Consider the following 26,144-nt stretch of genomic DNA (forward strand, 5'->3'; position numbering starts at 1 on the left):
TTTTCTGCCATCTGGTGCGGCAGATGAAAACTGCAATCTAAAAGGATATCATGTCGCACCCAAAATAATCTCAGACCAAATTTAGGTTTCGCTCCATAAATGCCTCTTCGTGTTTTTAATTTCACGCTGCGATTCCCTCTGGATGTCTGCTAACACTTTTTTTCTCTCCCGTTTTTGGTCAAATCCAATTCCTAAATCTGCAGAGGCCACCATGGTGAGCTATGATGGCAGCATGTATCTAAAAGTGGTACTGCCGAGGACGCTGCACACAGAGGCCGAGGACGTGTCTCTGCGCTTTATGTCCCAGAGGGCCTATGGACTGCTGATGGCCACCACCTCCCAGCAGTCTGCAGACACCTTGCGCTTGGAGCTGGATGGAGGCAGAGTGAAACTCACTGTGAACCTGGGTAATGCTGCTGCGGCGAATATGAGCACATACTGTAATCCCTCTTGAACTTTTAGGCCGCGTTACTTAGACAGATACCTCTGTGTATTTGTTCTGTCTGAGGCTCTCTCATCCCCATCTGCATACACAGTATATACAGTGGCCTAAAAAAAAAGAAGAGTAAAGCACACACCCCTGGTTGTTTTGCATGCTCCTATAATTTTTTTCAGAGGCCTGCAGTGGTTCTGTCAATTTTAGAAAGAGCAGCTGGGTCTAAGTGAAAATGAATTAATTAAATAACGAATTATCAGTTTAAATTAAAAAGTAGCATAATGTGATGTCATTAGGGGATATCCTTGTCAGCGTTCTTTTTTGCCAGCTCTGCTTTAAACCAGGAAATTTTAAAGAAACATTCCAAATAACGTCAAAAAAGATGCATATTATAACCTGCTAAATATTTGTTTGTCTTCAGATACAGACAAGACTATATAGAGAGAAAAATAGTATGATATGCAAGTGCCATTGTGTTTACACCCAATACGAGCTAAAGCGTCAATATAACGAGACGTCACAGTTATGTCTAAACTTTGCTTTGAAGTAGACGTTAAAATATGTTTCAAGGTTATGTCTTTATCTAATACCTTATACTGCAGAGGCAGAAAGGAAAGAAAGGGAGAAAATGTATATTTTTGTGCTCTAAAGACAATGCACATAAAATGCAGAACAAAATACAAAAAGCTGTGGAAAAACAAGGGATTAGTGACTTTTTAGGCTACTGTATATGTGTATGTATATTCTGCCTTATCTTTCTCTCTCTCTCTTTCTCTGCCTCTCTCTCTCTCTCTCTTTCACTCACTCACTCTTTCAGTTCATCTCTTGGTCAGGTCCCACCTGACCGTCTCGGCTCTTTCAGCCCTTCAATGGCTTGTCTGCAGTTCAAGGAGAAGGCAGTCAGAGACCTGATCCGTCATTACGCTGAAATATTACCGCTTAAACTGCTCACATTGCAGATGTGTCCATTGTAGTTCCTTCCCCTCACATTTACTGGCCTTTCCAGTTTAGAGCCGCTTCACTGAACAGAGAGTACCAGCGATGGCCGTACAGACACACGCACTCACGCGCACGCACACATGCAGACACACATCCGCAGCAGAAAGTCACTCTGGTCTCTGGCTGTCTGTATCCACTGCTCTGTGATGGTTGACAGCCTGAGAGCACTCTGCAGCCACATAACTTACACCGACATATTGAACCACAGTTGGTTAAATTGGTTTCATTATTCAGAACATGCAAATGATGTGTGGGTGAGCCCATTTTGAGGCCAAAAATGTGAACATTTCAGCTGGATTGAGAAGATAGTCACTGTTGTAGATATGAGAAAATGTTGGCAAAGCATTACATTTGTGCTGTTGTCACTTTTTTCACGGTGTAACTATCATTGAGGCTGCAGGTTGTGCAAATCGCCACTTTTCCTCTGTGTGTAACTCGGAAAATATATTACCGTCAAGCCTGCAGGACAAACAGCAATTTGAGCTGAAGATGGATCGAGAGTTGGGCTTTTTCAGTAGAGGTGCATTAGCCTACCAGATTTAATAAACGACAATAATTTGTGCATAAAAAAGCACAGTCATGAAGAATATACTTATAATGTATTACATCTACGGACTACTAGTTGATTAACCTCTCATATATTAGATTGCACAGGCTCTTCTTCTTTAAGCTGCTCCCTTTAGGGGTCCCCACTGCCTCCGTCTCACCCCATCCTCTGTCACACAACCTTTGTTGTCTTCCTCTTTTTCCTCCCTCCTGCCAGCTCCATATTTAACAACTTTTGTCCAATCCACTGTCCCTCCTCTGCACACGTCCAAACCATCTCAACCTAGCCTCTCTAACTTTTGCTTCTCGACTTGAACTGTCTCCCTCATATACTCATTTCTAATACTGTCCATCCTGGTCACTCCCGATGAAAATAGCATCTTCAGCTCAGCCACCTCCAGCTCGACCTCCTGTCTTTTATTGTCAGTGCCACCGTCTCCAAACCACACACCATAGCAGGTCTCACTATCGTCTTGCAAACCTTCCCTTTCACTCATGCTGCTATATTCTGTCACAAATCACGCCTGATACTGGTCTCCATCCACTCTCTTTTCTTGACCTGACTTGTTTAGTGTTTCTATGAATAGTTGGCCTCAGACACTCATACACCTTGATATCTTTACTCCTTGCTTCTTCACTATTACCCCTCTCTCACTCACTCACATTTATTCTTTCTTCGTTTATTTGTTCTACTGACTTTCATTACTCTTCTCTCCAGAGCATACCTCCACCTCCCCAGGCTCTTTTCCAACTGCACCCTACTCTCACTACAGATCACGGTGTTATCTGTGAACATCGAAGTTACCAAGTTACCATTACAATCAACAAGGGCCTCAGAGGTGATCCCTGATATAATCCTACCCCCACCTTAAAAACCCATCTGTCACATCAGTTGCACACCTCACCACTGTCCTCATACATGTCCTGCACCACCCTCTGAAATTTCTCTCCCGCTCCTGTTTTCCCCTTGCAGTACCACACCTCCACTCTTGGCACCCTAACATATACTTTCTACCGTATCATATCATATGCTCTATCCTGAAAGATGCAGTGCAATTCCTTCTGACCTTCTCTATGCTTCTTCATCAACACTCTCAAAGCAAAAATCGCCTCTGAAGTACTCTTTCTTGGCATGAAGCTTGATCATCACTTCTCCTCTTAACCTAGCTTCAACAACTATTTCCTGATCATATATCTCAGTGGTGTACAGGTTACTTGTCGCTGACTGCAAATTCAGCCTCAGTGACGTCTGTGACTGTTTATTGTTCAGTAGCCACCTGTTCTCTGTGTCTATTCTCAGAGAAAGGTTTTCATGTTTCTCATGTTAAAATCAGCATAATTATCTCCTCGTGAGACACTCAAATCTAATACGAGTTTCATTTTCCAATTTTGTTATCTGACAATTTTCCTCACAGCAGTGTGAGTTTGCCGAATTACCCCAAAGCAGATGTAGGTGGAGCGATCAGTCGTGTTATCTGAAACAGATAAATCCTGCCGATTCTTAACCTAAGCAGTCGTAGCAGAGCCGGTATGGATGCTAAAAATAACTTCACTGCACCTCTACTTTTATTGTCCATAAAACTCTCATTGATCCCAACTTTGACCGGGTGTCTTGTATTTCCAGCGGTGCCAGACACATGCTGGGAATTTTTTTTTCCCTTTCACTCACCGTTCCTTTTTTCTTCCTCAGAGAGGAAGGTGGCGGTTTAGACTCTTCAGGCTGTCCCCGGATGGTGGGCTCTGAAAAGCACTGAATTGTCTGCAGAATGTACCTTGAAGGATGTGAAATGATCTCCTCTTGTGCTGTTCTCTCTTTTTTTTTCTTTTAATCTCACCATCTCACTCTCTCTCTCACCAGATTGTATCAGGATAGGCTGTAATCTCAGTAAGTGTCTCCTATGATTATGATTTTATTTACTGTACCATGATTTAGGAACATGCTCTGTGCCTCTGCTCCCACATGAAAGAGAATATAATTCATTTATTCTGCCACACAATTGTCTTTGTTTACTATTGCTGTTATCTTCCTCACAAGCATCAGTATAAAGATAAGAACATGAGTGAGACTTCACTGTGGCACGCAGCTGTACAGTTGAATATAATTGGGATCCTGTTGTCATGAAATCTACCAATTCAAATTAGACACATTTTCAGTGTAATGATGCTGTAATCATATGTAGCTATTTTTGACATACAATAGTCTGCTGTTGGGCTGCCAATGAGTCTGCCATTCATCTGCCTCTGACTAATTTGCTCACATAGCTGATAATTGGGTGCAGTTAAAATATAACCCGTAATTGTCTTTAGTGGGAAAATCAGTGTCTCAATTTCATTTTAGGGAAAAAAAACAACTGCTTTATTAGGAGTAATCAGACTGCAGTGACAGAGCTGAGATAAACTTAAAGGTTAGAATGAAATCAGATCAATAGCAGAGCTTCAGAAAATCAATGACTTGTTTTGGCTAAAATGTGTAAAAATAGATACAGATTGGTGCAGACAATTCGCAGCTCTGGACACCTTTTTATTAGAGTAACTGTCACGAAACATGTTCCATGTTTAAATATCTTTTCAATACCCCATCTCCTTTTACTCTGATTACCAATGCCTCATTAACAGATTAACAGATTGCTCTTTTCATCAATAAACGTTTTGATTGCACATCGTTGACTGTTTGCCATAAAGTACAGGGCAATAAATGAAATAAATGTTGAAAATGAACTGAAAACATAAGCTAAAAAATGGCAATAAAGATGAGAATCTATCCAAAAAGAAGAAAAAAAACATTTTCATGAAGCTACAGGGTCTTTTAATAATTCAGCTGACCCAAAGGAAAATGAATACTGAAAGTAAGATTTTCCCCTGGATTAACGGAATAGATTTGCTGGTTTTTTCTGCTCTTGTGAAGTGGAGTGGGAGTTCAGGTCGCACCGCAGTGATGCTGGAATTTATGATGCAGATTGTTGCTCTCACCCGATAGACAGGCAATTTAAGTTTGGGTTCAGACTACAGCGGTGTGAGAAACAGATAAACGCTATTGCCGGTGGAGAGGTGAGCGGCTCTCTGATTTAGATCATCGTATACAGAGGAGGCTTATGAATGCTTATAAAAGTTATCACTATAATTGAGTGCGGACTGAAAGCTTGTTCCCACCCCTCATGTATGAATAATTCTTTGATACTTCAGAATAAAAACCTCTCGGTGTTCGTGTTAGAAAACGATTCGCAGAAAAGCCGCCCTATTGCCAATTATTATGCATTTAAAATCACGAGAGGTAGATACTCTGATAAAGACAACTCTTTGTGTACTCTCAAATATATTTGACAGTGAATCCCAGGTAAGTAAAGAATCGATAACCCGCAGTCAGTTAGGTGCAGGTTTTAACAGCTTTTACAATACAGTTGTACACAGATTTACTGCACATGTATGAAATTATTGAACTGCTCGTTATATTGAATCAATTATATTGTTTTTCTCTGTGCGAGGTGAGTAAAATGTGTGCATTAATGTGTGTTTGTGTGTCTGGTTTTATGTGTGTGGATGGTTGAATGGAAACTAGGTGCCTGTGTGCTATCTCACCTGCATAAAAGCGGTTTATAATCCACTTTAAATGATTTGTTGCACTCAGTGGAAAATATACAGATGAAACCTTATGCAAAGAAAGCTTAGCAGAGAAAAATGCATTGAGCATTGCCTGCCTATCTATTATCTTCATCAGATATCTGCCCTGGAAATTCTCCTTCTCTACCAGCAGATGGCATTATAACATTGTGCATTGTCCACTTTATTTGTGTCTTCTGTATTCATTAAACTGCTTGTATCCTGCATCAGTTGCCTCTAAAATAGCTTAACTGGGCACATGTGGCAATGAATGGCTTCCTAATGGTTATTCAATATTACAAGATGTACACAGAGTTTTAAACTGCAGAACTACCTGCTTAAATTATTAAGACACTAATCACCAAAAACAGCGCTACCGTACAGTTTGGGTTATGTACTTTTTTAAATACATTTGTTTTCCCCGCTTTGATGGACTACCTTCTAACTTGACTGCAGGCAAATTATTTCTCAGGCAAATCGGAATTGCCTGAGAAATCGGAATTTCTCAGGCAAGGTGTCTTTCAAATGTAGCTTACTTCCAAAGGAATCTGGGAGGAAAGCCCATCTGCAACAGCTGCTTGGAAACTGTCCACAACTGGATACACAGTGGGAGGGTAATCGCTGTAAGAACAAATGTTGCTGCAGTGTTCTTGATTAATTATATGGAGTCTGGGAAAGCGTGGTGCGCACACTTTTGAAATGAGGCATTTGTTCGACAAATTTGCTTTTTATTACGGGGCGACCGTGGCTCAGGGGGTTGGGAAGCGTATCTGTAACCGGAAGGTCGCCGGTTCGATCCCTGGGCTCTCTGTCCTGGTCGTTGTGTCCTTGGGCAAGACACTTTACCCTACCGCCTACTGGTGTTGGCCAGAGGGGCCGATGGCGCGATATGGCAGCCTCGCTTCTGTCAGTCTGCCCCAGGGCAGCTGTGGCTACAACCGTAGCTTGCCTCCACCAGTGTATGAATGCTAGAGTGAATGAATAGTGGTATTGTAAAGCGCTTTGGGTGCCTTGAAAAGCGCTATATAAATCCAATCTATTATTATTATTATTATTAAGACGCAAATCCTGCAGCCATAGTCTCAGCTCACTCATGAGTCTGACCTGTATAACTCCACCGAGCCTTTGAAGTTATTATTGAAAGCATCACTCAAATACAGCTGGGGATCAGAATGGACAATATGGACCTTTCTTTCAAGCTTTTGAAAGGCAGACCGATTTCAAAGGGTTTACAATCAGATGTCTGTGGTGAATACACTTTTCTATTCCACCATTTTGATCCACTCTGCAGTGTTACAGATAACTCTTTCTATCATAAAATATACATTTAAAATGCTGCTTCTTTATTTAAAAGTATTGAGAGACAACATTCATTATTTATTGTTATATACATTACTTACCCTGCTGCAACTATTTAAACTATTCGCTGCAGTGAACCGGTAAGCTTCTTTCTGACTCCACACCCATGGATCATTCATTCATTGTTCATTTTTAAACTGTATCCATAATCAAGCTATATGAGCTAACATCCCACCTCACTGCTATAGCAACCACACTATTGGATTTCAATAAGGGGCCAGGACCACTGATGCCATTGCCCTTATTCTGTGGATGCTTTATAAAAGATGGGTTAAAAGTAGGATCATCTTAAAGTTGTTTCAGACAGTATGAACTAAGATGCTGTACCAACACCCAGTATCAGAAGAACCAGGATTAATTTTGAACTGTGAGGTGTGCAAAAGTACTTTACGCTGAGTTGTAAATTAGCACAATAGGTCACTTTTAAAGCTGCATTCTTTAAAATGGCCAGCAGGGGGGGACTCCTCCAGTTGCTTAAAAATAAGTTGGGAGAGGGACGGGGGGCGAGGCCTTTGCTCTCTGCCCTCTTTACATTTTTCAGATGGCCTCGATTGTTAGCGACAGGTCTTGAGATCTCGTGTTGAACATAACGCTCAGTTCAGTAAGCAGTCCTCCCCATTACAGTCATAAAAGGTGACAGAGCAGGGTAAGCTCCAGGGCAGGCCTCCCTTTTTGATCGATAACTCGCTACAGCATGGGCTTGCATGCTGTTATTTATTGTGTCACCCTCAGCTGATTAAAACCTCTGGAATAAAGTTGTATTGTATTGTATTGTAACTGGGTAGTTGTGTTGTCGAAATACATCCCAGTGGAAACAACAGACAAAGAGAAATTGTTCTTGCTAGAAAAATAGTCATTACTGGTTGTACCTGTACTGTTTTACATACTTAATGAACGTGTGCATAGCCCCTTTAATTGCATTTAACACTGTTTGTGAAGGATGCCCAGACTTTAGTTCACCCCTAAGCGATTTCTCGGAACTAACACGATGTTGTGCAAATGTGCACAACAGCAACAGATGTAGGGCAACTGCAACAACAAGAAGAGTGGCCTGAGTGTAATTTTAAAATGATGATATGATTGAAAGCATGTTCAGTATTGCACTTGTAGTATCACCACTTTGGGTCTTGATCTATCCAATTGTAATAATGATATAAACTGAATTTTATGTGTAAAATATTGAGAAATTCTTGTTTTGTGCTTGCAAGAAATTTGACTTTGTTGTTCTATTTTGATATTATTGTGTTTGGCTTCATATGCTGACATTAGATAGCAGGTGAGGTCCCCATGCAGAAACACAGATAAGCCGAATAGTCCGTACTGTCTTGCATTCCGCTGTTGCCTCTTTCATTACAGCAAATCTCGTCTGTACCTCTGCTATCATGATAGTCACTTACAAGATAAACATTTCTCGGGTTTTTTGTGTTGGACGTGAATCCAGCAAGTTGTGTGTTTTTCATTATCTAAGCGAAGCCATCAAATATACAGCGAGCGGGATTTGATGAGATTGATCTTTCTGGTGTGCGTAGTCAATATTCAGCAGGGTGACGGTGAAATGATGCAGTGTGCTGTGAAGACACTTGATATGCAGCTCTGGACAAAGTCTCCAGTCACCATTTTATTTCCCTGAGGATGAAACAGTGAAGTGTTCGGAAACCAGTTGATGTTTTCCATTTATTGCCCTCTGTACGTCCCCTGTAATTCTCCTGCACCCTGAGCTCAATTAGACAGACAAACCCCTAAAGGCGCAGTCAGCTTAGGCATGGCCAATTAGTTTCCCAAGCGATGTCAGAACTCCTTTGAACTGCCGTGTCGGCCTGTTGCATATAGGCACTGATTTGGGATGACGGTGCTGCAGTGGCAAGCTTCTGCACTGTGACCTATTTTGAAACCACTGAAAAAGGCTCAGGATAGTGCAGAAATTCAGGAACTTAAAGCTCCGTGTTTGAGACAGGGCTCCAGATACTGCATGGCCTCAACATGTTTCCACCAACAGACATCACCCAAATGACCCTACACAGAGAACGCGCAGCTGTGTCATGCAGTACATTTTAAACATTCGGATTTGAATGGGCTCTTTTGTAGCTGTTTCTTTGTCTCATTTCCCATATTATTGCGTATTGAATAAATGCAAATTATTGCTTGCTGGTTTGTGGCTTTGTGTGTGAGTGATAAGTAAATGAATGCATGCACCCTGAGAGTGCTTCAAATGTTGAGTGCTTTGTGTCGAAGGCTTGTACACTGAGCTCATGTGGTATGATTGTCACTTGACGCTTTCTTCCTCTTAGGCAAGGGACCAGAGATACTCCTTGTAGGCGAGAAGCTGAATGACAACGAGTGGCACACAGTGAAAGTGGTACGGCGTGGGAAGAACTTGCAGCTCTCTGTAGACAACGTGACTGTGGAAGGTATAGTAGGGAGAAAGTGGCTATAGTAGAAAAAAGGCACAGATACTGAAATGTTTTTCAGTTGAAAAAGAATGCTTTGTTACTTAGGCCACATGACCGGCGCCCACACCCGCCTGGAGTTCAACAACATCGAGACGGGGATCATGAGCGAGCGCCGTTTCATCTCTGTGGTGCCTTCCAACTTCATCGGACATTTGCAAGCCCTCTCCTTCAATGGGATGCTCTATTTGGACCAGTGCAAGAATGGAGACATCTCCTACTGCGAGCTGAATGCTCGGTTTGGCATGAGGCACATTGTTGCCAATCCTGTAACTTTCCTAACACAGGCCAGCTACTTGGCTTTTTCCACTCTACAGGCCTACGCCTCCATGCACCTCTTCTTTCAGTTCAAGACCACTAGCCCCGACGGGCTGATCCTTTACAACTCAGGAGATGGAAGTGACTTCATTGTGGTGGAGCTAGTCAAAGGGTAAGTACTAGCGTCTAATATACATGTGTGATGAAGAAATCTGAAAAAGGGGTTTATTTTTTCATTCACTGTATTCCAACCAAACAGTATTTGTCTTGGAAAAATAAAGCACGAACGGGAGCTTTTCTTATTTCCTGGCCTCGAAATTACCTAATCATAATTCATATCTTGAATCCATCACCCCGCAGCACTGCAGAGAGATACCAAATGGCTTTAAAATCATTTGTTCATTATAAATAATTCTGTTAAAGGGAGTCGAGCACAGAGAGGCAGCGCAAGTTCAAAAAAGTCACACTCGTTCCCGTACTCAAGCACATTTTGGCACTTTGACACCATCTCAAATACGTTTCAAATGTTTTATTCATCGTAAATAATTTTTGTTGCAGAGAGAATCGCAGAGAAAGGTCGTTAAAACAGAGCAAGCAAAGCAACAATTGTATCTTCCCACTGTCAGACCTTGCACAGACTTTCTTCCCAGTAAGCAATTAGTCAGCGGGAAGCCTTGTTCAGCTCTGGAGCCTGCAGCAGAAGCTCAGGCAGACAACACAGACAAAAAAAATGGTTTCCAACACTTCTGTCATAGTTTTCCGGCTGCTCGGTGTTATGTGTGAAGTGTAGCAGCTTATTCATGGATGTTGCTTTACTTTGATTTAAGCAAGATGTCGTTTTTGACAGTGTGTCCTTTAAATGATAAAATTTAATGTCAACATATTGGTGTGCCTAAAGCATTACCTTCTGTGTTTACATAAATTCACTGTTATTTGTTTGAACATAAACAAAATACTTGAATATGTTCGAGTAGTTTGAGGCCCGGCAGAAATAGAACCACAAAACAGATTGGCAGACAGAAGTGTGCACAGCTGCATCGCCACGCATGACACTGGAGTAATTTGAACCACGCTTTAATCGTATAAAAGTCACGCACACGGGCGGTTTTTACTTATCCGCTTGCTACGTAAAGGTGGTATTGCTGAGTTGCTGGTGGCATGTGGCATGTGAAGAAATAATTATAGATAGGAAATGGCGTTTGTAAACATTTGTGTTGTCGTGCAGGTACATCCATTATGTTTTTGACTTGGGAAATGGGCCGTCACTAATGAAGGGAAACTCTGACAAGCCACTAAATGACAACCAGTGGCACAATGTGATGATTTCCCGTGACAGCAACAATGTGCACATCCTCAAGATTGATTCCCGCACTGTCACCCAGCACTCCAATGGAGCCCGCAACCTGGATTTGAAAGGTATTACTAAAGATATAGTTGGTACTTGTGGCAGAAACTAATGCTTAATAGTCAATTTTGTTGACATTTGCTCTGAAGAAAACACTATATTGCAAAATTTAAAGTGTGTACATGTGTAAAACGTGCTGTTTTTCGGAGTGGTTCAGTGCATGCACTAGCAAGCACTTGGATACGGAAAATGTTTTTTCTGGCCAAATTTCCTCCTGATCAATTCCTCTATCTTAAAGGGGAGCTGTACATTGGAGGTGTTGGGAAGAGCATGTACAGCAGCTTGCCCAGGCTAATAGCATCCCGGGAAGGATACAAGGGCTGCCTGGCATCTGTGGACTTGAATGGAAGACTCCCTGACCTCCTAGCAGATGCCCTACACAAAGTGGGGGAGGTGGAGCACGGCTGTGGAGGTGAGGACATGTGAAACACCTGTGAATCATTCGGTGTTCTGATTTCATTGTACTTCACAGGTGGTACTCCTGAAAAGAGGGGAGCAGGTAGCTGAAAATTAATCACACCTCATTTGTTAGGGCCTGAAACATCTTTGTTGTTCTGTGTATTATTATTTCCTTTCAACCTAATCTAACGTGCAATACTGTCATGCAGCAGTAAAGACATTCAGCTGCTTTTATGGACCTCTAACAAGAAAACACTCAGCAGAGTGGACAGTTCTGCCAAGGCTAAATAGTCACAAAAAATCTCAAATAAGGTAGCCATTACTTAACAAAGGCCGACCTGGATGTGACAGAATAGATGTATGCTGTATATGTACTTGAACTGGTGGTGACGCTTGGAGAAGGTCAGACATTTTTCTCTGTCAGTTTTGCACCATTTATTAGTTACCGGTGAGGAGCTTCAGTTGGTGTAAAATGATTGTGGCCCAGTTGTGAATTAGTTATTATTATTAATCTTCCTCTGATTGGGGGGGGGGGGGGGGACCAGAAAACTCAAAAGTGTCATGTGAACTTGATTCAATACATTTTTGAGTTTTCTCAATTTTTTTGTTATTGACTTTGCTGCTGTGTTAATTTTAGCGGAACATTTTCATTCAGTTTTAGTCTTAATTTTTGAATTTTTGTTTGTATTATTGTGGACTAAATCTAAAGTCGATTAAGTTTCAGTTAAAGTTTGCTGTTGTGAGAGTTGTTCCACACTTATAATATCCACAAATGGATATTATTTACCTGGATCGTTTCCCAACTTCTCCCACATCACACATTGTCTTAAAGGGGAGCATTGGATCTCGATTGGATCTCACCTCCCCTGGAAATTTTCATCTCGTTTTTGTTCGTGGGTGAAAGTATCAATCAATTCTGATCCTGAAAAATCACTTGTCACGGTCCTGGGTCACTTGAACAGTGTTTGTGAGATCTTAGACTTTTCAAGTTTTATTTTCTATTTGATATTGGTTTCTTTTTTGTTTATTTTACAATGTTTTTGGCTTTTCCCTAGTCACTGATTTTCTTTAGAGTTTCGTTTTCCCTTAGTGTTTCATCCTCTTGTGTCAGTCCAGTCAGTTGCTTTTAGTTTTTCATCCCTTGTCTCATCCTCTGTGGTTTAGTTCAGCTGTGTCTTGTTTTCCCCAGCTGTTTCCATTTCCCTGATTGCCCTTCTGTGCGTAGCTATATAATAATGTCTTCGTCAGAGCATCTGTTCCCTTTGCCGAAGTGTCTCTTAGCCCCTGTGTGTTTTCTAGTAGCTTATAGTTTTCTGTTTTCCCCTTTTTGATTTTGCAAACAGCCAAAAAACCGGTTGCTTTCAGTTCAGTACGGTTCACTTTCACACATCGGCCTTTGGGTCCTCCTCCACACAGTCTATAGCATCCACTGGTCCATGACAGCAATGTTATTCATGCTGCAATAGCTCTATTTAAGAAACACTGAGTAAAGTGAAGAGGATGAAGCTGATAGTTATCCACAACATTGTTTATTTTGTGAAGCATCGGATGGGTTTGAACAGGTAAAGTACATTCTGTCTGGCCTCAAGTACGACAGGCCTAAGTTAAACATGCATGTGTTTTTCAATGAATTGTTGAATCTAGTTCAGCTCCTAGTGATCTTCAACTGCTCTGATCTTTAGCATTAAGGTTCTCTCAGCCTTTGACATAAAGATTCAGAAACATTTTCTGTTGTCAGTCCACATGGAGTGCGTGTACTATTGGCTTGTAACGATTCGAAAACTAAAACGCTGGTAAAAGCTGTACTCTCTGCAGATTGTTCACATAAAAAGCCAACTGTGAAAATGCTTGCAATCGTGATTAAGCCATTAGGCCTGCGGTCAAAAGATGGTTTCCTTGTTTTGTTATACCTTCCCTCTACAGTTGGTGAATTGTTATACTCTTAATATCCATATCCAGGGTTTGAACCATTTAAGTACATTTTCAGTGTTACCATTGTGTGTTAAAACTTCAGTTTTAAGTGAACTCTTATACATCTGCTCAGGTTTTACTAACAATTCATTTGGATGGACAGGACTCTGAAAACTACCAAGCACGTGCACGTGCTTGATGCCGTTATCTACGCAGATGTGGGCAATTCGTTTTCCCGAATGGCCACATAAGAAAGTCGGATTGTTGTGAGCGCACCAATAAGCTAATAAAGAGAGAAACTCAATACAGAGCAGAATTCAGTTTGTCTTAGTGGTGCAGCCATCCACAACAGTCCTAGTTTCCCATGTGGATTGCCCTGTGGGAAAATTAATTGCCCATCCTGGATCTAGAGGGTGTCCTCAAGGGAAAATTAGTCTTCTGTATCTGCAACACAGTAATCCATATCGTACAGCTTTTGTACAGCAACTAGGGTGAAGCTTGTTGGACTTACAGAGTCAGATACATTTGAAAACTTTAACAGATCGGCAGCTGATAGCTATTGTGTGTTATGAACATGATTTTTATGAGTAAGAGTAATTATATTGGACTGACTTTGGTGTTAAAAATGTGGTTTGGTGGTGCAGAAGAATTAAGGCGGTCTCGGCGGTGCAAACACACAGATAAAGTTGATACGCAACATAACCTTTAATTCTTTGTGTTGTTAACTAGATTGTGTGCTTAAGTTAACTAAAATTAAGCACACTGGATCAGATAAAAAAATATGGATGTTTTATCTAAAATTTCCTTGACTTTAGTCAAAAGTTTACAGTTACATTCACACAGGCTGCCTTGGTGCTCAGTGTTAAGTGGTAACGGTCCTACGCTGACCTACATGTGTAAAAGAGCAATCGGAAAGACATCACAGTCAGCGTGCTGTTGTATACAAGCAAAAAAGATACCCAGTCATGAGCAGATGGCAACAAGGACAAGGATGAGAAGAAAAACGGGCAACGTTTTACTGACAGTATGGCTTTTTTGTAGAGCTATGGCTGCTGCTGTGCAGAAGTGCCCCAAATCAAACTGGCTTACCACAGCTTGTTACTTTTGCTGTATGTTATTTATTCCGGTAGGCTAGAATTGAAGATGTGTGAATAAAATAAGTGGGGGCAGAAAAACAGCTGGTAAATCTGCTGTAAATACCCTGCAGGTCCCAGCACCACCTGCACAGAGGACTCCTGCCACCACCAGGGAGTGTGCCTGCAGCTGTGGGAGGGCTTCTCATGTGACTGCACCATGACCACCTACGGGGGGCCTTTCTGCAGTGACCGTAAGTGCAGCTGTATTATACCTCACAGGGAAAAGTCTGATTGAGATGTTACTGATCAGATCGTAGAGTCAAATAATTGGCCAAAGAAAATGATTTGTTTTCAAAAGAATAGCCAACGGCATTTTTTCATGGAGTCACTGGATTTTAGAGCTTTAAAAAGATTACAGGAAGAAAGAAAAGATGTGCAAAATTCATTAATGAGGCTGTTAATTGTGGGATTGCCCTTAATAAAATGAAACCAGCTGCTCTGTAAGGTAGTAGCGGAAACTAAGGATTCATGTCATCACTCCAATAATGATGTAATAATCAAACCTCCATTGTATATTGTAGCTATTTTAAGCGAATAACAATAAGACTCTATTATTCCTATTAGTCAAAAACCATGTGAATATGAAAATTTGCATATATTGTGCCTACATTTGAAAGCATGGTAATATATTACATTTCTAACTCAATGGGCCGATTGTGCTGTAATTGTGCATAACAAAGTTATAGCACCGCATTTCAAACTTCTCATCTGATTGCTGCTTTCACTATAAAGGGCCCTCGACATCAAATATAAAAGACCCGACTTTTACCAGGAGCCCCCCCGATACCCCTCGAGCTCATCGGTCAGGGTGAGTTAGGCTTCATTTGCTGGAGAGGCATTTAGAGTAACAAAGAAACGTCTTTGCGGTAATCATTATCCAAATGTGCTGGTGTGTGTTGTTTAAAGCAAGAAAAGGACAATGTGCTATGAAAGCTGTAGGGCGAGTGTGAGAGGATAATTTGCAATAACACTGAGTGTAAGAAAGCCAAATTTGTAAGGGGAAGCTTCACATTGTAGGAAAACACATCTCATCAATTATCATTATAAACGAATTTCTGTTGGCTGTTTACACTGAGTGTAGCATAAGTGGAGCGCTTAGCTCACTAAATAAGGTGTTTTTTCGAGTAGGTGATTATCCGGCTTTACCTTAATATCATCAAGCAGCCTTCTTCTTTCACTTGTTCCCACAGTTTCTAGTTTTAACAAATACACAGCCAAATGTGCTTCCTGTCATTGCCTACAGATCTGAAAATCAGTAGTTTGTCCACTGTAGGCTTTATGTTTTACATCTAAATGTGCTACGTCACGGAGCGGGATAACTGCGCCGATTTGTGAAAGTTCAAACGATATTGTCATTTTAAATATGAATATAGTCTGTTTGAATACCTGCTACAGCATGTCTTAGTATTACAGATTGATATGCTGATGCTTTTTAGTGTTTCTGCAGTAACTTCATTTGAACAGGCAGGAATTTGTTGTTCAATAAAGGCTTGAATTGGACCTAATGAAAATATTGATTGCATCAATACCAAAGGTGGTATTGGTATCGGATCGATACTAGTGTGATTGGATCGATACTTTGTTTCTATCCTCTAAGTTCGTTATGCAGGCCACTGGATTGTGTTAAATAAATATTTTTTAAATAAAAAAACTATACCTTTACCATGCACTATGTTTTATTTATAGCCTGTAGCAAATGTAAGTGTTTTATAGACAGGCGCATTTACATATACTGCCATTATAAGTTAAAAGGAGTAGTGTTAGTATTGGTATCAGCAATACTGCTCCTGTATTTACTTGGTAGTTCACAGCATTATTAGCCCTTAATCAAACAACTTAATTTGATACGGCAAGTTAAAAAAATTCTTGCATTTTCCATGTCACATAAATGATTCTAAAGAGTTGGTTTTTTCTTCTTTTTCTTCCTCCTCCTTCTTTCATCCATTAGAACTGCAGATATTTGTGTTGATTCCCTTTCCACACAGATAATACTTCTAGTCGGCCGTGGCTTGTCAAAGCAAACAGCATGTCCGCTTACATAAACAACAACAGCAAAAACAAATTGTTGATCTTTATTAACCTTGGAAAGGATTCCAGTCATGAGACATTATGGCAATCGACAAAATGTTCAAAGGACGCATGATAAAACCCCTCCCAGCATCAGATAGAGACCATCTCCAGTGGAATTTCAATATTTTTCTGTAATTGCAGTTTGTCTCATGCACATCACATCATCTGAGCTGGAATTTCAAATGGCTGCCTACGGCTAAATCTTCACACCATCTTTTTCTGAGTGTTGCAGACATGAGTGCATTTACAGCAATATTTGTTAGCCTGCAACAGAGGCAAGCACTCCGTGATCTAGCTGTCGGATGCATCAGTGTGGTTCTGTCAGTGTGTTTTGATTTTCAGGACAGAAGCTGCCAACAGAAAATGTTTCAGATCTTTCATTTCTCTATCCCACAAATTTTCTGTGTTCACTTATCTGAAATGTATTCCTGTAATTGTAAAAGGCGTGAAAGAGACACTTTTTAGATAGCGGCAATAATAACATTTTCAGCAACAAAAGGGGGGGGAAAAAGAATTTCATTGCAGCGTTTTGGGTTTTCATCTAGCAGTGTTCAGGGAGGGCTCTCAATCATGCGGGTGGTAAATGGCATCGCTGGCCAATATCAAAGGTCAAACCAATACATCAGTCCAACTCGGAGGAAATAACAAGCCTCATACCTCACATTGATCCATCATTGAAGTCATTAAAACTAATGGAAATGTGACTATAATGTGAATACACAAACAAACACGTAGGCAGGACCGTCTTTTGTAATCATCAGTATTAAATGGTAAAGCCTGTCTCATCCAAACCACAATCTGCTGCTTTGTTTATCTCGCCATCATTAAAGCCAGATCTACTCCTCCCACCTTTGTCTGCTGCATCTGTGCACCAGCGCAGAAGGTCAGCTATATATTCCAAGAAACAACCATTAAAGAGAAAGACGACTGGTGTGCTTTACTGATCAGATTTGTTTTTTTGTTTTTTTGTGGTTTTTTTTTTTCCAAGAGGGGATTCATAAGAAACAAAGTTGGAGAAGTCTGGAGGCTTGTCAGACAACTCATTTTTTCTCAGTTAGCTTGTGCCTCAGTACATTGATATTCATATAAAGTGAGCAATTTACCAAGTCTGCTATAAACATCTGGGCTAATTATCTCTAGGTCATTGTTTTATCACCAAAATCACTTAGAATGATGCACTGCGCTCAATTTTTAACGTTTCTTTCTGTAAACATATGGAGTCTGTAATTATTGGTTAACCTCTGCAGTGGCAGATAATTGTTTTGGCATATTCATTACGTGTGTGTGTGTGTGTGTGTGTGGAGACAGAGTGCATGGAAACATGTACTCTATGTGAGCATTTTCAACTTGTGCTAATGTCAAGTAAAATTCAGTAAAAATTTCTGTCATAACAACCACAGTCTAAACATTGTATTTAAACTTTATTTTAAAAAAAAGAAAACACAGTAAAAAAAAAAATGGCGTGACATTAATAATACAATGTTCAATTGCTCAATGGACAACCGTTTATTTTAACTAAACGTGACTCTTCCCCCATGTTCTTCTCTAATCTTCTGTGTCCTCCCACCTCGTCAAACTCTGCCAGCCGACGTACAGTAAGCCCCCCGCACACTGAACTAGCACATGAAATTCCACCTGACATGGCTTTACATAACCATAGCATTAGCAGATTGGAGCCCACCTTTGTGTTAATTTGTAAATCAGCATTTCGCTGGAATTGTTTGATTCCTGTGGATAAAAGGCAGACAGTAAACAGAGTTTCCAGGCATGTAGGCAAGTTACAGTAGACAGCATGTCCTGTTGCACGTGCCTTGTTAGCAAGCATTATCTTTAGCTTTTACTTTCTGACAAGATATAATGAATTAAATCAAAATTGCAAAACTGGAAGACTTATTAAAAGATTTGAAATAGACCAAATGCAACTTTTAAAGAAATATGACATTTAAAAAAAACTGTTAATTATTTTTACGTACAAATTCATCGTCTGAAAAACCAGTGGTTATTTTTATATAATTATATTTCAAGTGTTTATGTAAAGAGTGAAAAAGGGGGACATGTCATCTTTTATAATGCACTCTAAAGAGCAGAAAAACTGGAAGTTTCACTGCTCAGTCAAATCCTATTTTCCCTTTGACCTTCATTTCAGGTGGAGTCATTCTCGATTATGAGTGTGTCCCAAAGGCCACAAGGATAATCCAGGATAGAGGTTCAGACTTAATCTTGCACTCCGGGACAGAGGCTCAAGAAAACATATTGCTGTTCATAACTTGGTGACCTATAAGGAATAGACTTTTGAGACACTACAAAATCTGGACTATTTAAAGTCAGTGGTTTGGACTAGCTTGGGATCCATCACCACACTGTATCTCTTGGAAACCTGACCTCTGTGCCTTTCGTCCCTTCTGTGAGAAACATAAACATTATAAAGCTGACATATTAATCAGGCTGCAATTTAAAAATCCAGAGCTTTCATTTATACATTACTTGTTTGAAAGGCCTTAGTAATTACAGTATAATTCATTCACTTTAGTCTTGAACTCTAAAGTGAAATTGACTGTGCTCGCTTTCTGTAAAAAGATGGGTAGTTGTGTATACTTCACTTCAATTTAAGTCAGATTAAAAGAGACTATATTGTGTTTAACAGAGATACACCATTGAATTCACAGTTCCAACTACTCAGACCAATCAGATTCAGTGGCATTTATGCAGACATTAATTAGATGTTGTAAAACCAGGATGGGATTAAAATAAATAAATGTTATTTTTCAAGCCAACCACCGTCATATAACATTACGTGCTGGGACAGAGCGGTCCTGTATGATTGATGAATCTGCTTGAATGCAGAAGTTTGTGAAAGAAGTCCTTCTGCAGTTACCTTGAGTGGTTCAAGTCCAAGTTCAGTTACATCATGACCATTGTACAACATCTTGCAGTTGCCAGCTGCATACAGAAATTAATAATAGCTAATGCATTGCTGAAAACACGTCTCTGTCCTTGGGACAGATGTCTGTTCATGCAAGGTTTTACTCCTTGTTTCTTATTTCACCTTAATACTCATTCTGATAGATGACTGTGTGTGGGGAGAACACGCAGAGTTGTCACGTAAAGGCCCGACGATGGATTCAATTCAAATATTTCAGCTATAGGATTTTAGAATTATTAAGGGACTGAATTAAATTTGACTTCCTACACAAAAAACAAAGCATGCCTGATTTAATTGGACCACAATTCAGTTCCTTGAAGGTCGTCTCCTCGTGCACGTTTTCAAGCACAGCTGTGATTTTTAGATCATCCTGGAAGTTGTGTTTTAACCACTTGCATTAGTCACCTGCGATTTCGTCATGGAAGTCAAACTTCCACAGAGAGCAAAACATCTGTGTCAAGCTGACCCAGCTTTTTTGTTGATGATCATCACTGTAGAGGAAAGCTGGACCCTGGCTATGTCCCAGTGACATACAGCAGCCTTCGCTGAAAGAGTCTAGTATCCAAACATAAAGGTGTTTTGTTGTAATGTCCTACAGCCTATAAGGGAGAACATTTGGCACAAACCACCTGGACTGTTTTGTTTATCATCATGTGCCAGCACATAGCGCTCTCAAAGGGCAGGTGGTTTTTTTTAGCCACACGAAGAAAATCTTCCCTTATTACCCACCCTACTCAGCCAATTTGTGTCGCTACCACTTTGTATTATTCTTCAAAATGAAATTCAAATCGAGGGGTTTTGTTTGACACCACAGATCTAAGACGCACCGCAAACCAACACATGAAGTACTTTCTATTTGTGGATTAGAATGAGAAAAATACTTGTATTATCAATTTTTTATAATGAATGAATGTTTGTGATTAGATTTCTCTATGGGCTGTTTCAGTTGGTCAATTCATGATCATTTTAACATATTATAATTTTCTATTAACTTTTACCATATAGAAATTATGCACACTTAACCACTGTCTTTAGATGCCCTTTATTAGCAGACACCTGCCTTTGTTGGCTCTAGAGTCTCTATTATAAAATATCATTCCTGACAGATCTCTGCCCTGTGTGAGTCATGTCTAAATCCTGGGCCTCAGACTGCTGGCATAGCTCCCTGCAGCTATATTAAAGAGGTAGAAAAGCTTAAACAGAGTGTAATTGACTGGCAGAGCTTACAGGGTCATAAAGGTTCACCTGTGATTTACAGGAAGCACTTCTTTAATCTTTGTAATTCTTTAAATATTTCCTCCTCCAGTGAAATACACCAAAGGTCAATGTCTGACCACTCAGGGCATTTTTACAGCTTTGTAGCCTTTTAGGCATAACTGCAAAACTTTTGACATTTACATAGATGTGAAAAGAAGTCAAGCACCTGAGGGAGTAATGCCCCCTTTAACTGATTTTGGCTTATGTCCTTGCAGTTTCTCACATTAAAAATATCTTTGTTGTCTTCTGTGTTATACTTCAGTGATTTTCTCTCAAGGGCAGCAATATGTCACAGGCATGTTTTTGCAAATAGAAAAAAAAACCCACTAATAAGTATGATTAATTGCTAATCGGTCCGTCTTCCGATTTGTGCCAGTGTTGCCATTATTTTGAAAATAGCTGCTCGGTGAATAAATAGATAAAATTTTCACTCTAATCAGCGATGCTTGATAGTGCACTATGTTAAGGCTCATAGTGACAGCGACACAGTGACTCACACTGTTTAATAAGCTGTCAACAAACTAAAGCAACTACATGTGTGCATGTGAAAAATGTCTTATCTTTGTATATGGGACACCAAGGGGTTAGCCTGTTTCTTCCAATTTACTAAACTGAGACCGTCATATTTACCATTTCTGTGTGGTATTTTAACTTTTCAAACACCAAACAGGCTCAGGGGACAACAAATCAGATCTGATCCGTTTGAAATGTCCTTTACCTCAAATGTCAGAGGATGGCATTAAAAGAGCTATAAAAGGACTAAATGAAATAAAATATAAAGTGAAGCCTCATGAAAAACGGACTTTTCACATCTAATCTGCTAAATAGTTTAACAACCAGACAAATACATCTAAAAAGTCCCCTTAGCCTGAACTTTTCACCTAATGGCATTGCTTTTCCTTCTTTCCTTTCCTTCATTTGCTTCCTTCCTTACTTATTGAAATTGTGTCTTGAAATTATGTTTGCACTTTTCAATAGTCATGAAATTATAAATTATTTTAGTATTTTTTTTCTTGTGTTTTATCTTTTAAAACACATATTCACTTATATTTTTTCACACACTTGGTAATACAGTATTCAAGTGTTGCTATTGCCAGAAGGTTGCTATAAGACACCTACAAGCTGTTTGCTAACCAGAGTTAAAAAATAAAAACAAAATTAAAAGAACTCGTCAGGGTCATGGTACTGTGCTGGTGTCATAATATGTAGAAAAATATGTAGAACAGCTGCTAAAGGAGGCTAGCTTTTTGAAGTTTCAGCTTTTGTTTGTCCTTAAACTTTTAATAGATAATAGACCAAGAAATTCTTTGTAGTGAAGAAATTCACACTTTTTCTTCTTCATGAACTTCACTGTGATTCGATTTCCTATTCAAGCTAACTTTTTCACCAACTGCCATTTAGCAGCACAGAGATTAACCTCAATTGTCTTATTGAAGGACTGCATGACAATCCTCTTTGTATCACCTAAGAGGTCCATGAATGGACACAAAGGTGGGACCATAAGTCCAACTTTAGTAAGGTCCCAGTGACATGGATCTAGAACTTTTGGCAGATTGCTGCAGTTACCCGTAGTATGCATAGAAGACACCAGTTTGCCTGCAAAACCAACAACTTGAGAAAGTGCAACACAAACCAGAAACGTAGAGTGTTCACGAGTGGGCTTTACCTCTGCAGCCAACATGGTTGCAGGTTTTCAACTTTTATTCTACTCCTCAGCGGGTGTTTACAGGCAAGTTGGTGTCTCCCATGCAAGCTGCAGCCAACCAGGGCAACCTTCAATCGACCAAAGCAGTCACATTGAGGTTTTTGGTGGAGGACCATCTTTGTGACTAATTTCACGTAACCAGCAGCCATGTTGGAGAATGCACATTTTTCACTAGCAAACAGAGATTACCAAGGGGTCTGAAGTCTTTGATCCAAAGGTTTGTGTGACAGGGTACAAACTCCTCAAACAGAGAAACATGTGCTGTTCAGTGTGATTAGGCACTACTGTACAAATATAGAAATTATGCAAAGACTATAATACCCATAAAACCGTCAGTCAAAACAAAAGTAAAAAAAAAAAAGTCAAATTCTGATATTAGCATGTCACAAAGAAAATTTTAACTAGTTCCCTCAATGAATATATATATATATATATATATATATATATATATATATATATATATATATATATATATATATATATATATATATATATATATATATATATATATATATATTGGAAAACAATGACGTCGAGTTTCAGTTTCTACTTTTAGCTCCACTGACATCAAACAATGTTCTAAGAAAAACTATTAGAGAGCTGGAAACCATTCACAACACCAAGTATTACTAATACAGTGCTCAGAAAATCACTCGCCGCAAACACTACCCATTACTCTCTGATTGCCATCTTCTCTCACCCCAGTGTTTGTCATTCAGGTAGCAATGTTCTCAACTGTTGACGCCCTTCCAGACAGAAGACTGTGATTTTATGGATTGCTGTTCAGCTGGGAACGCTTAAAGTGCTCACAATTTCATGTTTCTTAGTACATTGGCGTTTCTCTAGATTAGTGTAATATTGAATTGCACAACACATGAACACACTTAAATTGATTTTTTTTTGTTTTTTATCCATGTACCTTTAGACATTTACTTTGAGAGTTTAAATGATTTTGCAATTTTGACTACCCTCAAAAGTAGAAAAGAAATGAAGCACAGTCACACTCAAGATTTCAGCCACTGTATTGTCATTATAGATGGCCTGTCTCTCTATTTTCTTTATTGTTTTTTGTGTGTTTTTTGTCATTGAGATTAAACCTCTAAGCATGGTGCTTGATGCTCTTCTAAAAACAAAGTAGGTGTTGATTCCTAGTGGGATCAATAGCACTAGTAGCTCATTCACATAACTCTGAGTGATTTATTTCCATCTTGTATAAAACATTGTGAGCTAGGAAGTGCGACCTGACCAGTCAGCCAGTGAAATCTGCTCCCTTAGAGATGCTGCTTTTCTGTCTTTAGATTGTGGTGATAATGTTGCGTTGATTGTGACCAATCAGTGGTTTCTGGTGCACCTACCAGGGTGTTTATCAGAAATTAATCATTTGCAAATGTGCTACATTCAATTATTACTGAACAACAATAATCTAAAGGGCAGACACAGTCTGACATCTTTGAATTAAAACTGCATAGAAAACAAATAAAGCTACTGTTGTTTTTTTGTTTTTGTTCTGTTTTTTCCACGTTGCTCTAGAAGTTTTGACATTTTTTGGAAATGTAAAATGTAAAAAATGAACATGGTGAACTTTGACCACCAACAACACATTCATGAAGTTGTACACAGGAATCTATACTGTGCATCTTTGCACATTGTAATGGTGTCAATAATTGATATTTGTTAATGTTTTTAATCATAAGAAGTTGAGTATCATATACTTTATGCTTTTACCTCAGTATATCTATAGTATATCTATAAAAAGATATCATTAGTAATGACACTTTTTGGGTAAAATCATATAAGGTATTTGTTAAACATTTTAAGGTGTAGCTCTGGGCATAGCAGCTTCTGCCTATGGACCAGTAGGTGCAATAATTTGGTCCGGACTGAAATATTCTGAAACTGTTAAATGGATTTACATAAAATTTACATTCATAGTCAACTTCAGTGGTGGCTTGACTTTGATCATTCATGAGGTCAAAATATCTATTTAACCATTTCTTTGCTCCAGCACTTAATCCGTCTTATAGCTTGGTTCTCGTTAAATAATCAATCACAGGCTGACATAGCAGCTAGTGAGGCTTTATACTTGGAGATTTTACATGCTCAGCGTGGAGACTGAAGAGCATTAAGGCAGGTATTTACACTGTTCGCAGTGTAAATACCTGCCTTAGTGCTCTCATTAGCCTCAAGAATTTACATCATCAGCAATCAGTAATTCTTTCTTCAAAAATAATCCAACTCACCATTTAAAGCAACTAGACATTGCTTCTCTGACCCCTTGCAACCTCTGGGTAACGTGTCACGGATCAGGATAATTTAATGCAAGCTGATAGCTCATTAGAATGCAAACAGAAACAGGCTGTGCTAAGCTATGTTTGACAGATTGGAAAATACAAGCCACACTGCCAGTTTCGCTCAGATATGCGACAGGTTATTTCATGATTAGTCATGGTCTCTTATGACTCACCCTGCAAACACTGACTGCTGGAGAGGGAGTTCAATCTTCTGCCAATGTCACACTGACTAACAGAGTTAGGAGAAATATCCAAACCTCTATAACACACACTTCACTCACTCTGTCTACCAAGGAGTTCAAACCACAGTTACATTGTCTGCATTTGGAAGTGACGCGAAGCAATCTAGCATCGCTACGGCGCCATTGTTTGGACTCACAACAACAAGTGGCCCTTCTTGCGTGAGTTGTATTTTCATACCTTTTTATGAGTTTTAATGGAGTTTTCTCAGTGTCCTGTGCTAGTGTTTGTGCTTTATACGAGCTTGTTTGGAATTTCACCATAGCATATATAAAATGCAGTTTTGCGAAACATTACTTTTAAAAGTAACTTGATGATTACGCCTACATTATTGTTGCATTACAGCATAACCTACCAAGAGAAGTAACTCATAGTACTTTTTTCATTACATCCCTACAAAATTTAACTTGTGCATGTTGATTATGATATACAGAGTGAGTAGCCTACTGTACACTGATGCACACTGATTATACTTCACTGCAATCTGAGTTTATGCTACATCTTCTCCAACACATAACCAGAAACAAGCTTGGCAATTCATTGTCCATCAGAGCAGCCCACCAGTGTGTCGAAGCTGCACTTAGTTTTCTGTTCTTTCTTAAATATATGCAGTGGAGCTCCTTAGTGGCTGACAGACACTGATTATCAACTCAGCACAAAATAATGCAAATACTTCTGCAATGTAATGGCCTTTCAGTCATTTTGAAAGCTGACCTTAGCATGCTAAGCTGTCACAGCCGTACAACCAGATACACTGTGCTATAGCAAAGAGTCAGAAGGAGACTGAAGTATTGTGAATGTATCAGGGATTTTCTTTTCTTCTTCTTCTTTTGCGACAGGAAAAATGCAGCAACATTTTAACAGCAATGGATGGCTTACTTGAAAAAGTAACAACAACAAAAGTTGTAGAGTAAATAGTAATTAGGGTTGTCAAAGAAATCAACACTCATCAGAAAAGTGTTTACCAGTCTAAAAATGAAATAAGATGATGCTCATGATATCGTATTCGTTTTTTAAATGAAGATGACTGGTTGAGTCACTGTCCCAACTCAGGCAAAATTGCTGATATAGGAGTTGAAGAAGTAGAAACCAGAAGGAAAGAAATCTTTTTCAAGTTTTTCAAAGTTTGCATCATCTCCCTCTGTATAATCTGGAAATTTCTGAT

The 26,144-nt window shown here is 39.5% G+C and overlaps 1 protein-coding gene across 11 annotated transcripts in view; it reads left to right on the forward strand.

Annotated features, from left to right (window-relative positions):
• nrxn2a (neurexin 2a) overlaps window positions 1–26,144 on the forward strand; it is a 129,577-nt gene that overhangs the window by 50,792 nt on the left and 52,641 nt on the right. For 6 of the 11 annotated variants that reach the window (XM_024803949.2, XM_024803954.2, XM_024803950.2 and 3 more), the window contains 7 exons: window positions 204–407; window positions 3,840–3,866; window positions 9,226–9,345; window positions 9,433–9,814; window positions 10,868–11,058; window positions 11,286–11,459; window positions 14,565–14,684. In XM_024803949.2, the coding sequence (XP_024659717.1) occupies window positions 204–407; window positions 3,840–3,866; window positions 9,226–9,345; window positions 9,433–9,814; window positions 10,868–11,058; window positions 11,286–11,459; window positions 14,565–14,684 (1,218 nt within the window). The remainder of the gene's footprint in view (window positions 1–203; window positions 408–3,839; window positions 3,867–9,225; window positions 9,346–9,432; window positions 9,815–10,867; window positions 11,059–11,285; window positions 11,460–14,564; window positions 14,685–26,144) is intronic. The other 5 variants (XM_024803958.2, XM_024803951.2, XM_024803955.2 and 2 more) reach the window with 1 other exon arrangement.

Source organism: Maylandia zebra, linkage group LG10 (genome assembly GCF_041146795.1).
Source record: "Maylandia zebra isolate NMK-2024a linkage group LG10, Mzebra_GT3a, whole genome shotgun sequence".
NCBI classification, from domain to species: Eukaryota; Metazoa; Chordata; class Actinopteri; order Cichliformes; family Cichlidae; genus Maylandia; species Maylandia zebra.